General features: G+C 48.1%; 2 protein-coding genes across 6 annotated transcripts in view; both read right to left on the bottom strand.

Annotated features, from left to right (window-relative positions):
- FBXO21 (F-box protein 21) overlaps window positions 1–4,242 on the bottom strand; it is a 39,094-nt gene extending 34,852 nt beyond the window's left edge. For 4 of the 5 annotated variants that reach the window (XM_024977469.2, XM_005217931.5, XM_024977470.2 and 1 more), the window contains exons 1-3: window positions 3,979–4,242; window positions 2,956–3,091; window positions 1,012–1,106 (exon numbers count right to left, since the gene is read on the bottom strand). In XM_024977469.2, coding sequence (XP_024833237.1) covers window positions 1,012–1,106; window positions 2,956–3,091; window positions 3,979–4,217 — 470 coding nt within the window. In that variant the 5' untranslated portion in view covers window positions 4,218–4,242. 5 annotated transcript variants of the gene reach the window in all.
- A 93-nt stretch (window positions 4,243–4,335) lies between these two features.
- NOS1 (nitric oxide synthase 1) overlaps window positions 4,336–12,829 on the bottom strand; it is a 208,681-nt gene continuing 200,187 nt past the window's right edge. Inside the window, exon 30 of the mRNA XM_059876393.1 lies at window positions 4,336–5,743. Coding sequence (XP_059732376.1) covers window positions 5,581–5,743 — 163 coding nt within the window. The 3' untranslated portion in view covers window positions 4,336–5,580. The remainder of the gene's footprint in view (window positions 5,744–12,829) is intronic.

Below are 12,829 nucleotides of genomic sequence, written 5' to 3'. Positions count from 1 at the left end.
ATCCAACCAAACCCAAACAACCAATAAACTCAGTATGTATTAACTATTTATGTATTTAAAAGTCCATATGTATATATGCAAAAAAGAGAGGTCGACTTTTATTTTTAAAGCTGCACAATACTATTAGATCACACTTCAATTCATTTATAGATAAACCAAAATAGAAACAGAAAAATGACCTCTGCATCAGGACTCATCCAAGGCCTAGAATAGTGACACATCTTACCTCTCCCCACAGTTGTTCCACTGATAGATATTTCGCTCTCCTAAAGCCCTTTGACCACAGTAAAGAAAAATGTCTTACGCCTTGTTTGGGAGCTATTTCACAATGAGCTCTCTTAAGAAGATGTTAAAATAGCATCCTTATCTTCCATCTCAAGTCAAGCTTCCAGAACTTTTAGAGCAGAAAATATTTTTCATAGATAAGTCAGGCTGGAAGCCAAGTCATCTTTCAGGTAAACTAGAAATTAACCTTCACAGCAGAAAATACAAAGCATAAAAAACTTTAAGCAACAACCAAGAGACAAAGGGTTCTTCTTGATCAGGAGAGATGAACAACTCTACCAGACATCTACAATGTCCATGGCTAAAGTAAGATCGCATCTTATCGGAATTCAGAAACTATGAAAAATTATCCATTAAATAAGATATCCCTAAGAAAAATATTTTTTAAAATTCAATTCACAACAGGCAAGTTTGGTGGTGACAACAAAGAAAGGATATTTGTGTTACCCTAACGACATAATGGACACAAGTACACAGAGCACAGCCATTTGACCCCCAGGAGGAATAAATACTATTTCTCCCACAAGGATTTTTGCACCATTTCTTCAAATATTAATTGTCTTGGTGTATTTACCTTGTATACACAGAATTTTTCAAAAACATAACTACAGCGACATGAAGGTAACATGAAACATTTGAAATAGATCTCATGGTTCAGCCACATACCTATTATAGCAATTAGTCCTGGGGTTAGTAAAACAAACTCCTGATAGAACTACAGCTTACCTTCCTTCCATATTTAGGATACACACCAGCTCATCCTCAAAAAATATCTCCGGGCCCTCAAGATTCTCAATGTCACTGAAACCGTTACAAGGGACCTATGAACAAGACAGATACAAGAGGCCTCAGTAAGGAGTAGCAATGCTGTTGTCTCTCACACACAAAGTTACAAGCAAAGCTGTTCACTTCCAAGGAAGTGGTAACACCTCTCCCACACTATCTGGCACCACCCACCCACTAGGGGAGAAAAGGAACCTGTGGGTAACAGTAATTTGTTCAAATAATATTATTAGCTGCAAATGAATTATATTTGGAATTTATAGACTGGAATTTCTGAAAGTGATAACCCAGAGTTCTCACCTAAGGAAAAACAACTCTGAAAGGAGGACTAAAAAAATAAAAATCATGTCTTTCACAGTACCTATTCTGTGCTGGCAACATGGTATTCAACTAGGAGTCCAGGGCCAAAGAGAGAAGTCTAGGGGTTTGGGTGACTCTGAAGGTCGAGGCATGTTTCTCCTCTGTAAGCTGAGGCGGTGGTGCCGATGAGCTGTAATATCCCCCCCCTTGGTTTAAAAATCTGATTCCTTTTCCCACTTTTCTTTCTGAAAGTAGGCAGGAAATTTGTCAGCCTATGTGCACGTGGAAAACACAGGAGCACAAGGGTCCTGAGCCAAAGTAATCATCTACCCACAGATCAATCCTAAGTATAGTCCTGCTATGTTCAAAGTCCTCGGCACACTTCTCATCATGCAGAGGTACAGGGAAAGACGAGCTGGGGAAAAACAACAACGCACCATTACTGGACAGAGGCTCGGGCTGTTACATACGCACACAAAACCAGCTGGACTGTAAGCAGAGGCTGCAAACGAGAAGCTCGTGTCCAAGTGCATCAAACACATCCAGCACCCCCACGTGTATGTGTGCAGACATATTTAAACCAGTGTGGAATATCTGAGACTATGAGTGCTTTTACCCAGCATATGGCTTATCCCAAATAGGACACAAATTCAGGTCATTCTGACATTAACAAACACTTGTTTATAGAAACAAATTACACTGCGCAACACCTGAGCTTTATTCTTTATAGGGAGATATATTCAAATGCGTGCCAAGTTCGAATTTCCCTTTCGAAACCTGAAAGGGGAATGTGTGAACTCATTAAAAGTAATTAAAATTAGACATCGGAATTAACATTCAGTAAATCAGGATAAATCAGACTGGTTCCATTTCTGGACCTCCAATCAGAAATAAAATATTGGTACTGTCTCTTTTCCAGAATGTGCAAAAAGTTAAGAATCAGGACCTCATACAGAAACTTCTGTGAGACATTTTGTGGAAGGGAAACCAAACAAACCCATGCATTTCAGCAACATTAAAAACAAACAAACCCCACAACTTTTCAGAAATAATGAATATGAGATGGTATCACTGAGGGAGTAATAATTCTTGCTTTACGGGTAGCTTTTAATCCTGTTACCGTAACAAATAATGCATTCACTACTGGTTTGAACCTGCAAAGCCAGAGAGAAGAACTATATTAACTTTGTCAACCATTCTGGGAAAACTACTGGGTGAAATTTGTAGTGTTCAATCATGGATGATACCCCCAATCATGTAGAGACTGCAAAAAATACTGTCTAACCCCCCTAAAGAGAAATAGTGCTGATCTGGATTCCCTCCACATCGCCCCCGGGGCCCTCCCTCTCTATCCCTCCCCCATTCTCTCTGGCTTTAGAAAACTAAAGCTGGCAGGGACAAATGGCTCCGTGTTGTTGGATAGGAGGAAAGGACACAATGACTCTTGCAGCCATCTAAGTGAGGAAGGGATTGTGAGCGCATTGAAAAGGGAGATAGCAAAAAGACTGGATGAGCTAATGCCTACAGACCCAGATGCAGACCACCGCTAGCAGGCAAATGCTTAGAGCTCCATCAACGGATCCTTACGTGCTCTGAAAAGAACCTCTTTGAGAACGAGGCTACAATCTTCCGGGCTTCTAACCCAGCTTTTTGCCGAACTTTGTACTCCTCCAACCAATTGACGTAGTCGGTGGGGCTGTAGTGTTTCATAAGGGAAGGCCACCTACAAGGAGAAAAACACCCCCTCAGCTTAACAGAGAAGCAAAGGCAGAAGAAACATGAATCAAAAGCAGCTCTGGAAAACAGCGAAAGCGGTTGGGTTTAGGGATCAGGGGCGGCCCTAGCGAGGGACCCAGTTCAAATCTTTACCCGGCGCGCACGCACTCGCATACACCGTGACCTTGGCTTAGCAATATCAATACTGTGTCTCCACTCCCCATTTATAAAATGGGGACAGTCATAGCAACAACAATCACAGTGACGGCAATCATAGTTAACATTAATTGTGCGCCTCCTAAGAGCGGGGCCCTGTGCAAGGCTCCCCTTGTATCAGCTCATCTAACCACCACAGTAAAAGATAGGTCTTCATCATAACACCATTTAAAGTCGATACATGAGACTCCAAAAAGGGAAGCTGCTACCCGCAAGGTCACACGGTGAGTATGCCAGGGCCAGATTTTATCCCGGGTCCTAACCGAAATCTGTGCTCTCGGCCAACTGCCAAAGGGATGCTGCGCCCGCTTCCCTCAAAGGGCCGTTAGGATCACTGCATCACCGGGTCCGTGTAAACATTTTAGCACGGAGTCGGGCACAAAAGAAGCGCGCAGGATGGATCAGCGGTGATAACCACGGTCGTCATCCTTGATGGGGGGCCGGACTACTGGGCGCTTCCCGAGACGCAATCTGGGCATTCGCGGGTCCGCCTGGCGTGGACGGAGGGGCCAGCGGCCTGGAGGCCTTTGTGTGTCTGTCCGCGGGAAGGGGTCCTCCCGGGGGTGGGGTCCGCGAGCCGGCAGGGAGGCGGCGGCGGCGGCTCGGAGCAGCCAGGCCGGGGCCCCGGGGTGGGGTGGGGTGGGGGGCGCGCAGAGAGAGGGGGGAGCGCGGGCTCACCTCACCCGGAACTGCTCCTTCCACACCTTCCCACTACCCTGGCACAGCTCGCGCAGCCGCCGGCAGGTGCTGGAGACGCGGCCGATGTCAGCGGCCGTCAGCGAGCCGCTACACAGGATGTACTCCAGCACCTCTCCCGGCAGGTTGACAAGGCAGCTGAGGCCCGCCGCCTCAGGCGCGGCCTCCTCCACCAGCGCCGGCACCACCTCCATCGCGCTGTCGACCACTGCCGCCGCCATCTTGTCCGCGTACCTGGGGCCCCGCGCGCGCGCGCCGGCGCGCGTTCGCTCGCGCCAGGGCGCCCCCCTTGGCCCCGCCTACCCGGTTCGAGGGGCGGGCGCCGAGGTCCCCCTCGGCTCCCCACGCCCCGCCCAGGCCTGTGGCCACAGCCCCGCTTGGCCCTGCCCACCCACCTCGAGGGGCGGGCACCGGGGTCCACCCCGCTCCCCCTCCGCTCAGGCCCGTGGCCACACCCGCCTCAGCTCCTCTCCCCCGTTTGGCCCCGCCTACCCGCCTCGAGGGGCGGGCCCGGGGTCCCCCAGCTCCTCCTCCGCTCAGGCCCGTGGCCACACCTCCCTCAGCTCCTCTCCCCCGCTTGGCCCCGCCCACCCGCCTCGAGGGGCAGGCGCCGGGGTCCCCCCACCCCCACCACAGCCCAGGCCCGTGGCCACACCCCCTCAGCCCCAGCTGCTCCGGGAGGGCTGCCCCTGGCTAAAGGAAGGAAACGCGTCTTGGAAAATAACCCGCTGTGGGCCTGGGAGCTGTGCTGCTGCTGTTAAGTCGCTTCAGTCGTGTCTGACTCTGTGCGACCCCACGGACGGCAGCCCACCAAGCTCCCCCGTCCCTGGGATTCTCCAGGCAAGAACACTGGAGTGGGTTGCCATTTCCTTCTGCAATGCATGAAAGTGAAAAGTGAAAGTGAAGTCGCTCAGTCGTGTCCAACTCTTAGCGACCCCATGGACTGCAGCTACCAGGCTCTTCCGTCCATGGGATTTTCCAGGCAAGAGTACTGGAGTGGGATGCCATTGCCTTCTCCGCTGGGAGCTGTGAGGGGACAGTATTAGTAGATTCCATCCTCCGCAATAACCCTAAGAACTGTTCTTTCCAAGTTACAGATCGGGAAACTGAGGTTCAGGGAGATAAATGGACTTGTTGGGAGTCCCGTGTCCTAGATTCTAACCCAGATCTGCTTGACTCTGCTTGACTGGATGCTAAACCAGTATGCTGTAATAATAAAACTCATGAGTGGGTGCCGTGCCAAGCATTGTAAGCACATTCTTCACGGCAGCCTATGTGAGCCCGGCTGTGATAGGTACCATATTTATATTTGATCTACAGATAAGGAAGACCTAGTTCACAAAGGTGAGCGTACTCATTAAAAGTGACAGAGACAAACAGTGGTCGAACATGGATTTGAATCCTCCAAACAGCAGTCCCCATTCAGCTATGGGCAGGCACTCTTTTTTCCCACACCTGCACCTATTTAAGTTTTTCAGCTCAGTTTCGTGCCAGGCCCTGTACTGTGTGCCTTGGGGACACAGAGGTGGACAAGACAGTGTCCTTGCCTCCCGGGAGCTCAAAGTCCTCACCCCTCCCCCAAGTTTACCTTGCTTCTTTCCCAGTGGTTCCTGCCTTGGAAGGGCTACCCATCCATGCATTCCTGCAAAACTGGAACCTGTTGCCATCCATGTCACTTCTCTCTCCCTCAGCATCTGGGTCCAAATGCCCAGTAGAGCATAACATCTCCAAGCCTCTGCTTTCACATCTATGAAATGGAGATAACAATAGGTCTTCCTGTTAAATGAAACAATGCACATACATCAGTTCCTGTCGCTGAGTAAGAGATTAATCCAAAACCTAGGAGATGGAAACAACCTTGTTTCTGTGCTCTTAATTTTGTAGGTCAGGAAACGGGGAAGGGCTTAGCTGGGCAACTCTGAGTTGCAATCAGGTGGTGGCTCCAGATTGGAAGCTTTCAACCACTGCAGATGCTAACTGCTGTTAGATCCCACAGGACCTGGAAAAAGGGTTGAGCTTTGTGCTAGCATACACTATTTGTATTCAGATGCCCAATACAGGTTAAGATTTCTGTGCCTCAGTTACTTCAAAGAAGCTTTTCTGGGGGGAAATAGGGAAGCAATTTCTTGTCTGAATGATCATTCTTAATATCCATCAAATCTGTCTCTTTCTCTTCAGCCACTGTCTCTGTCCATATCTCTACTGCGGCTCCTAACAGTCCAGCCCTGGCCCCGAGAAGGTGAACATCAGCCTTGGTGACACTCAGACCTTGGCAAAGTTTCCAGCCTGTGAAGCTGTTTTTATGAATGACTCTTGCTTTCTGATCAATGACAAATTTAAATTCTCCTCTGCCAATCCAGAGAATCCTCTCCAAGCCCTAGGAAAGAAGAACATTTTTATTTTTGTACATGCATTAAACCAGATGGTGATATACATCACAGGTAACCTGCTAATGAGATCACAGAGAGAAATCCCACCCTTTTATAGACAGCCAAGCATTGCGTCATGTACATGCTTCCGAGATTAGTGGTGGCTTGTGAATTACCATTCACTTAAAAAGTAAGAGGATCTGAGACTTCTCTGTTGACCTAGTGGCTAGGACTCCATTCTCCTAATGCAGGGGACCTGGGTTCGATCCCTGGTTGGGGAACTAGATTCCACATGCCTCAACTAAGACCCAACACAGCCCCAATAAATAAATAAGTAAAGTGTTTTTTTAAAAAAAGCACTAAAAGGTAAGAGTCTGATTGCATTTTCCCTAGCCCAGTTCATGCTAAGGTCACCTGCTAAGTGGAGCATACCTTATACTACCTGCTTTTGTCTCAAGGAATAAGAAAATTTCTCATCTTTGTGATAAGCTGGCAGATACAGTATAAATACAAGTGCTCCGATGCTGGATTCTTGGGGCTGATGCACTGGGAAGGCCCAGAGGGAGGGTATGGGGAGGGAGGAGGGAGGAGGGTTCAGGATGGGGAGCACGGGTATACCTGTGGCGGATTCATTTCGATGTTGGGCAAAACTAATACAATATTGTAAAGTTTAAAAATAAAATAAAATTTAAAAAAAAATAAATAAATACAAGTGCTCAAATTCCCACATGGCAAGGAGACAAGGACACAACCTTCCTTGACATTTACATTTCAAAGAGATGGCTCCCATGCCCTTAAAAGAAACAGTCCTGGGTTGTGATATTGGCCAAGAGGTGTATTTATTTAGCCTTTGAAAAAATTTGCAAAATGTAGTGTAGACACACAGTGGAGTAATACTCAGCCATAAAAAGGCATGAAGCACTGACATGTGCCACAACATGGGTAAGCCCGGAGAACATGATGCTAAGTGGAAGAAGCTGCATGTGAGGGACTTCCTGGTGGTCCCATGGCTAAGACTCTGCGCTCTCAATGTGTAGGGGGCTCGGGTTCAGACCCTGGCCAGGGAACTAGATTCCGCATGCCGCAACTGAAGATCCCATATGCTGCACCTAAGACCTGGTGTAGCCAAGTTAATTTAAAAAAGAAGCCACACTCAAAAGGACAGCTATTGTATGATCACACGTCTGTGAATATAGAATAGGCAAATTCTTGGAGACAGAATGTAGATTAGAGGTTTACCAGGGGCTGGGAGGGAGGAGAGAATGGAGGGGGTTCTTGCTGAATGGGTACAGAGTTTCTGTCTAGGGTGATGAAAAAATTCTGGAAGGAGATAGTGGTTGACAGTCACACAGCATGAATGCCCTCCATGCCATTGAATTTATACTTAAAAATAGTTGAATTGTAAATTTCCTGTTGTGTATAGTGTGCCATAGCATTAAAAAAAATAATAGAACCCACAGAAAAGATTCACATCCCTATGAAAGAGACAGAGGAGGGACTTCCCTGGTGGCCCAGTGGTAAAGACTCTGTGCTTCCAATGCAGGGAGCGTGGGTCAGATCCCTAGTCGAGGAACTAAGATCCCACATGTCCTGTGGCGTGGCCAAAAAAATAAAAAGGAGAGAGAGAGACAGAGGAAAGATTTACACATATAGAATTTATAAAGGAAATGCTCTGAGAAAGAAAAGAGGGAATGGGTCTCTCTTCATTTTGGTGACAGGGAAGATTCTAAGTTTTTAATGCACCTTTCTGCTGAACTGCTGACTGTATTTAACCCAAAGATGACCCCCACTACCTGCGTGTGCATGCTATCACTTCAGTCATGTCCGACTCTATGCGACTCTACGGACCGTAGCCTGCCAGGCTCCTCTGTCCATGGGATTCTCCAGGCATGAATACTAGAGTAGGTTTCCATGCCCTCCTCCAGGGGATCTTTCTGACCCAGGCATCTAACCCATGTCTCTTATGTCTCCTGCATTGCAGGCAGGTTTTTTACCGTTAGAGCCACTTGGGAAGCCACCCCACCCCTACTACCTGAGTTCCTATTTAAAATCCCCTCACACAAGCGCCAATCTTTGACCAACCTGGCTTCCCAGAGTTCCTCCTGGGTGTCCTTCCCCTGCTATAGCAAGAGAATATCTTCATGGACCTTAAGTGTATTTCTGGTTATCTTTGGCTGGAGGACTTCAAAATTCCTTTCCCATGAGACCACCACAGCCCAGCTAGAGAGACTATATCTCAACCCCCCTCAACATCTTCTATGGTTTTCCTTGTTCTCAAAATGAATCTTCTATGGTTTTCCTTGTTCTCAAAATAAATAAACGCATCCTTTCTCTTCTGGTCCAGCCCCTAGATTCTCTCTCCCACCTGCTAACCCAGGGCCACTTTCCTGGACTGTCTGTAGCTCCTAGTCATCCTTTAGCTCCAACTCAAGAGCTTGTCTGCAAGAACACATGCCTGCTGATCACAGACTAAGCCTGCCTCTCTTTCCTGTCCTCGCAGAACCCCTTTCATTCATTTGGTACATAGCTCAGCTGGTAAAGAATCTGCCTGGACTGCAGGAAACCCTGGTTCAATTCCTGGGTCGGGAACATTCCCTGGAGAAGGGATAGGCTACCCATTCCAGTATTTTTGGGCTTCCCTGGTGGCTCAAATGGTAAAGAATCTGCCCGCAATGGCGGAGATCTGGGTTTGATCCCTGGGTGGAGAAGATCCCCTGGAGGAGGGCATGGCAACTCCAGTATTCTTGCCTGGAGAATCCCCATGGACAGAGGAGCCTGGTGGGCTACAGTCTGTAGGGTTGCAAGGAGTCAGATATGACTGAGCAACTGAGCACACACATACTCCTAAAGTGCTGTAATACATACATTGGCATATCGGATTCACCCACCAGCATGGCTGATTCAGGCTTTGGGGGGTGTGGACAAAGAACATTGCCTCCCGTTTCAGTAAACAAAGAATGCTGCCACCCTCAAGCCAGCCGCTGCCTGGATGGTGCACCCTGAGGGGAATTCAGGATGGAGGAAAACGTGGTACGGCCCCACATCGTTAGAGATGCCTATCAAAGGGATGGTTTCCATGGGCCCGGCCTCTTGCATCTTTCCATACAGAGAAAAGCACTAAAATCATTAACGAGATGTCCGCTTTTGGTTGTTGTTTTTGTTTTGATTAGCAGCAATCTTTTGATGTTTGACTAAGTTTTGTTCTCCACCCCCCCAGCCAAAACGCCCATGTACCCTGGCTCCTCCCTTTTTACTTTGGAACAGTTCCTCAGAGCTTTCTGAGAAGGCTGACTTCCTGGGCTAGAGTCCTCAGTAAGGTCCCCAAATAAAATGTAAGTTGATACTTCGGCCACCTGATGCAAAGAACTGACTCATTTGAAAAGACCCTGATGCTGGGAAAGACTGAAGGCAGGAGGAGAAGGGGATGACAGAGGATGAGATGTTTGTGTGGCATCACCGACTCAATGGACATAAGTTTGAGTAAACTCTGGGAGCTGGTGATGGACAGGGAGGCCTGGCGTGCTGCAGTCCATGGGGTCGTAAAGAGTCAGACACGACTGAGCGACTGAGCGACTGAACTGAACTGAAACTTTGAGGTTGTGCATTTTTTGCAGTCAGAAGGAGCCTGAAGCTTTATTGTCTGGAGTCCTATTTTACTTTTCTTTTCATTTTTTTTTTTGGCCGTGCTGCTTGGCGTGTGGGATCTTAGTTCCCTGACCAGGGACTGAGCCTGTGCCCTCTGCAGTGGAAGGGTGTAAGTGTTAACCACTGGATCACTAGGGAAGTCCCAGGGGCCCTATTTTATTATTTATTTCTTTTTTTGGCCACATCACACAGCCTTCATGGAACCAGGGATCAAACCCAGGCCCTTGGCATTGAAAGCCCAGAGTCCTAACCACTGGACCGTCGGGGAATTCCCCGGAGGCCCTATTTTAGAAAAAGGACACACCAGGATAAACTCGTAAGTCAACTGGGGGACATTTATGTAAAATGAGGAAAGAAGGGGCCTTTGGTGAGGGTCCCGAGGTTTATCATTAATTTGATAATGAACACATTTCTTCCTATAAAAGGTAACCTCCATGTAAGCAGGGGCTCTGTCCCATTTGCTCAACTATTTGGTGACTCACATGGTACAGAATCTGCCTGCAGTGTAAGAGACAGGGGTTAGATCCCTGGGTTGGGAAGATCGCCTGTAGGAAATGGCAACCTGCTCCAGTATTCTTGCCTGGAGAATCCCCATAGAGAGAGGAGCCTGGCGGGCTACAGTCCATGGGGTCGCAAAGAGTCAGACATGACTTAGTGACTAAACAACAATGCTCCATAGGAATGACTGATTAAATCACTGGGCATTGACAGTTGATTCAACATCCAGCCCCTCTTCCCTCTGAGGAGCTCAGGGGCATAGGACCAAAAGATCCAACCCTCTAATCACCTGGTTGGTTCCCCTGGCAACCAGCCCCCTTCCTCAGGTGCTTTCCAAAAGTCACCACAGTAACATAAACGCAGGTGTGGTTGAAAGCAGCTTGTTAAGAATAACAAGACACCTTCATCACTTATCATAGGAGATTCCAAGAATTCTAGGAGCTCTGAGCCAGACATAGGACCGAGACCAAAAATGTAGCCTAGCATGCATGCTCAGTCATGTCTGACTCTTTGTGACCCTGTGGACTGTAACCCAGGAGGCTGCTCTGTCCATGGAATTCTCCAGGCAAGAATACTGGAGAGGGTTGCCATTCTCACTGGGGAAGCCCGAGAGCCCAAATATAACAATATTCCTTATTATAAACCGCAACATCACAGGTATCTTACACAGCAAAAGGAACTTTGCAGACGGAATCAAGTTGGGAATCCTGAGATGCAGAGATAATCCCGGACAATCCTGTGGGCTCAGTGTAATCACAAGGGTCCTTATCAGACAGGCAGGTGACTTTCCTGGTGGTCCAGTGGCCAAGACTCTGAAATCCCAACGCAGGAGGCCCCGGGTTCGATCCCTGGTCAGGGAACTAGATCCCACATGCCGCAACTAAGAGTTCACATGCCACAGCTAAAGATCCCGCATGCCACAATGAACACCGAAGATCTTGAGTGCCGTAACTAAGAGTCAGCACAGCCACATACATACTTACGTGCATGCGTGCTCAGTCGCATCAGTCGTGTCTGACTCTGCAACCCCATGGATTTCAGCCCACCAGGCTCCTCTATGAGATTCTCCAGGCAAGAATACTGGAGTGGGTGGACATGCCCTCCTCCAGGGGACCTTCCTGACCCAGGGATCAAACCCACATTTCCTGCATCCCCAGCAATGCAGGCAGATTCTTTACTGCTGAGCCACCTGGGAAGCCTTTTATATATATATAAAAGGGGGGCACAGGAGGGTCGGAGTCAGAGAGAGGGGATGTGACGATGGATACAGAGGTTGGAGTGATGTTGGGCTGTAAGCCAAGAAATGTGGGCAGCTTTCTAAAAGCTAGAAAACCTAAGGAAATAGATTCTTCCTTAGATCAGTAGCAATTAGAAATTAATATAGATTTAATACAGATTTTACTTTTCTATTGCTGCTGTAACAAATGACCACAACTTAGGGTCTTAAAACCATACCAACGTGTGATCTTATTGCCCTGGATGTCAGAGTCTCAAGTGAGTCTTAGGAGTCTTAGGAGTCTTAGGAGACTAAGATCAAGATGCAGCCGAGCTCTGTTCCTTGTGCAGGCTCTGGGTGAAACCCTTTCTGGCTTGTAGAGGCTACTTGAATCCCTTGGCTATAGCAGCATGACTCCAACCTCTGCAGCAATAAAATAGCATGCCAGGGAGATGTTGTGACTGTTTGTTAGGCAGCATTACTGTGGCAATAGATAATGGATACGCAGAAGCAGGTAATACAGACACACACACACACACACACACAATTGCAAAGCAGTACCTCCACTAGGTCAAGCGACTGGTACAGGCAGAAAGTATGGCTGGACGGTGGAGGAGGGCTTCCCTGAAAAGGCAGTGTTTGAATCCTGCCCTCAGCAATGGAGGTGAGATCCGCAGAAATGAGAGGGCAGGGTGGGCTCTCTAGGTGAGGGGCATGTCAGAAGCAAAGCCCCTGGGGGCAAATCAGAAGACTGGATGGTTTGGGTGGAGCAGCGGCCAAAACAGAAACACAAAAGGCTGCTTGTGGCCAGAGCAGGCACTGAGCGCTGGCCAGAGGGGTTGGTCTTCCCGCCTTGGCCCCTGGTGGTCCCAAATGCCTTTGCGCAAAGGCGAAGCGGGCTGAAAGAGAAGGTTCTGGAGGCAGCGTGCGCTTTTCAAGGAAGGCGACGTTATTAGCACCCGCTTGGAGGAACAAGGAACAGGTGTCTCTCCCTACAGATTTTCCCTGAGGCTTTTCTGCTAATAACTATATTTCCATTAGTGATTCTTTTCAAAGCCTTCAAAACAGAACTGATTCAGTTACTCACAGCTTAATGCCACAGATA

This window comes from Bos taurus, chromosome 17, assembly GCF_002263795.3.
Source record: "Bos taurus isolate L1 Dominette 01449 registration number 42190680 breed Hereford chromosome 17, ARS-UCD2.0, whole genome shotgun sequence".
Lineage (NCBI taxonomy): Eukaryota > Metazoa > Chordata > Mammalia > Artiodactyla > Bovidae > Bos > Bos taurus.
The sequence above is the reverse complement of the archived record's forward strand: the minus strand, read 5'-3'. Positions and strand labels throughout refer to the sequence as shown.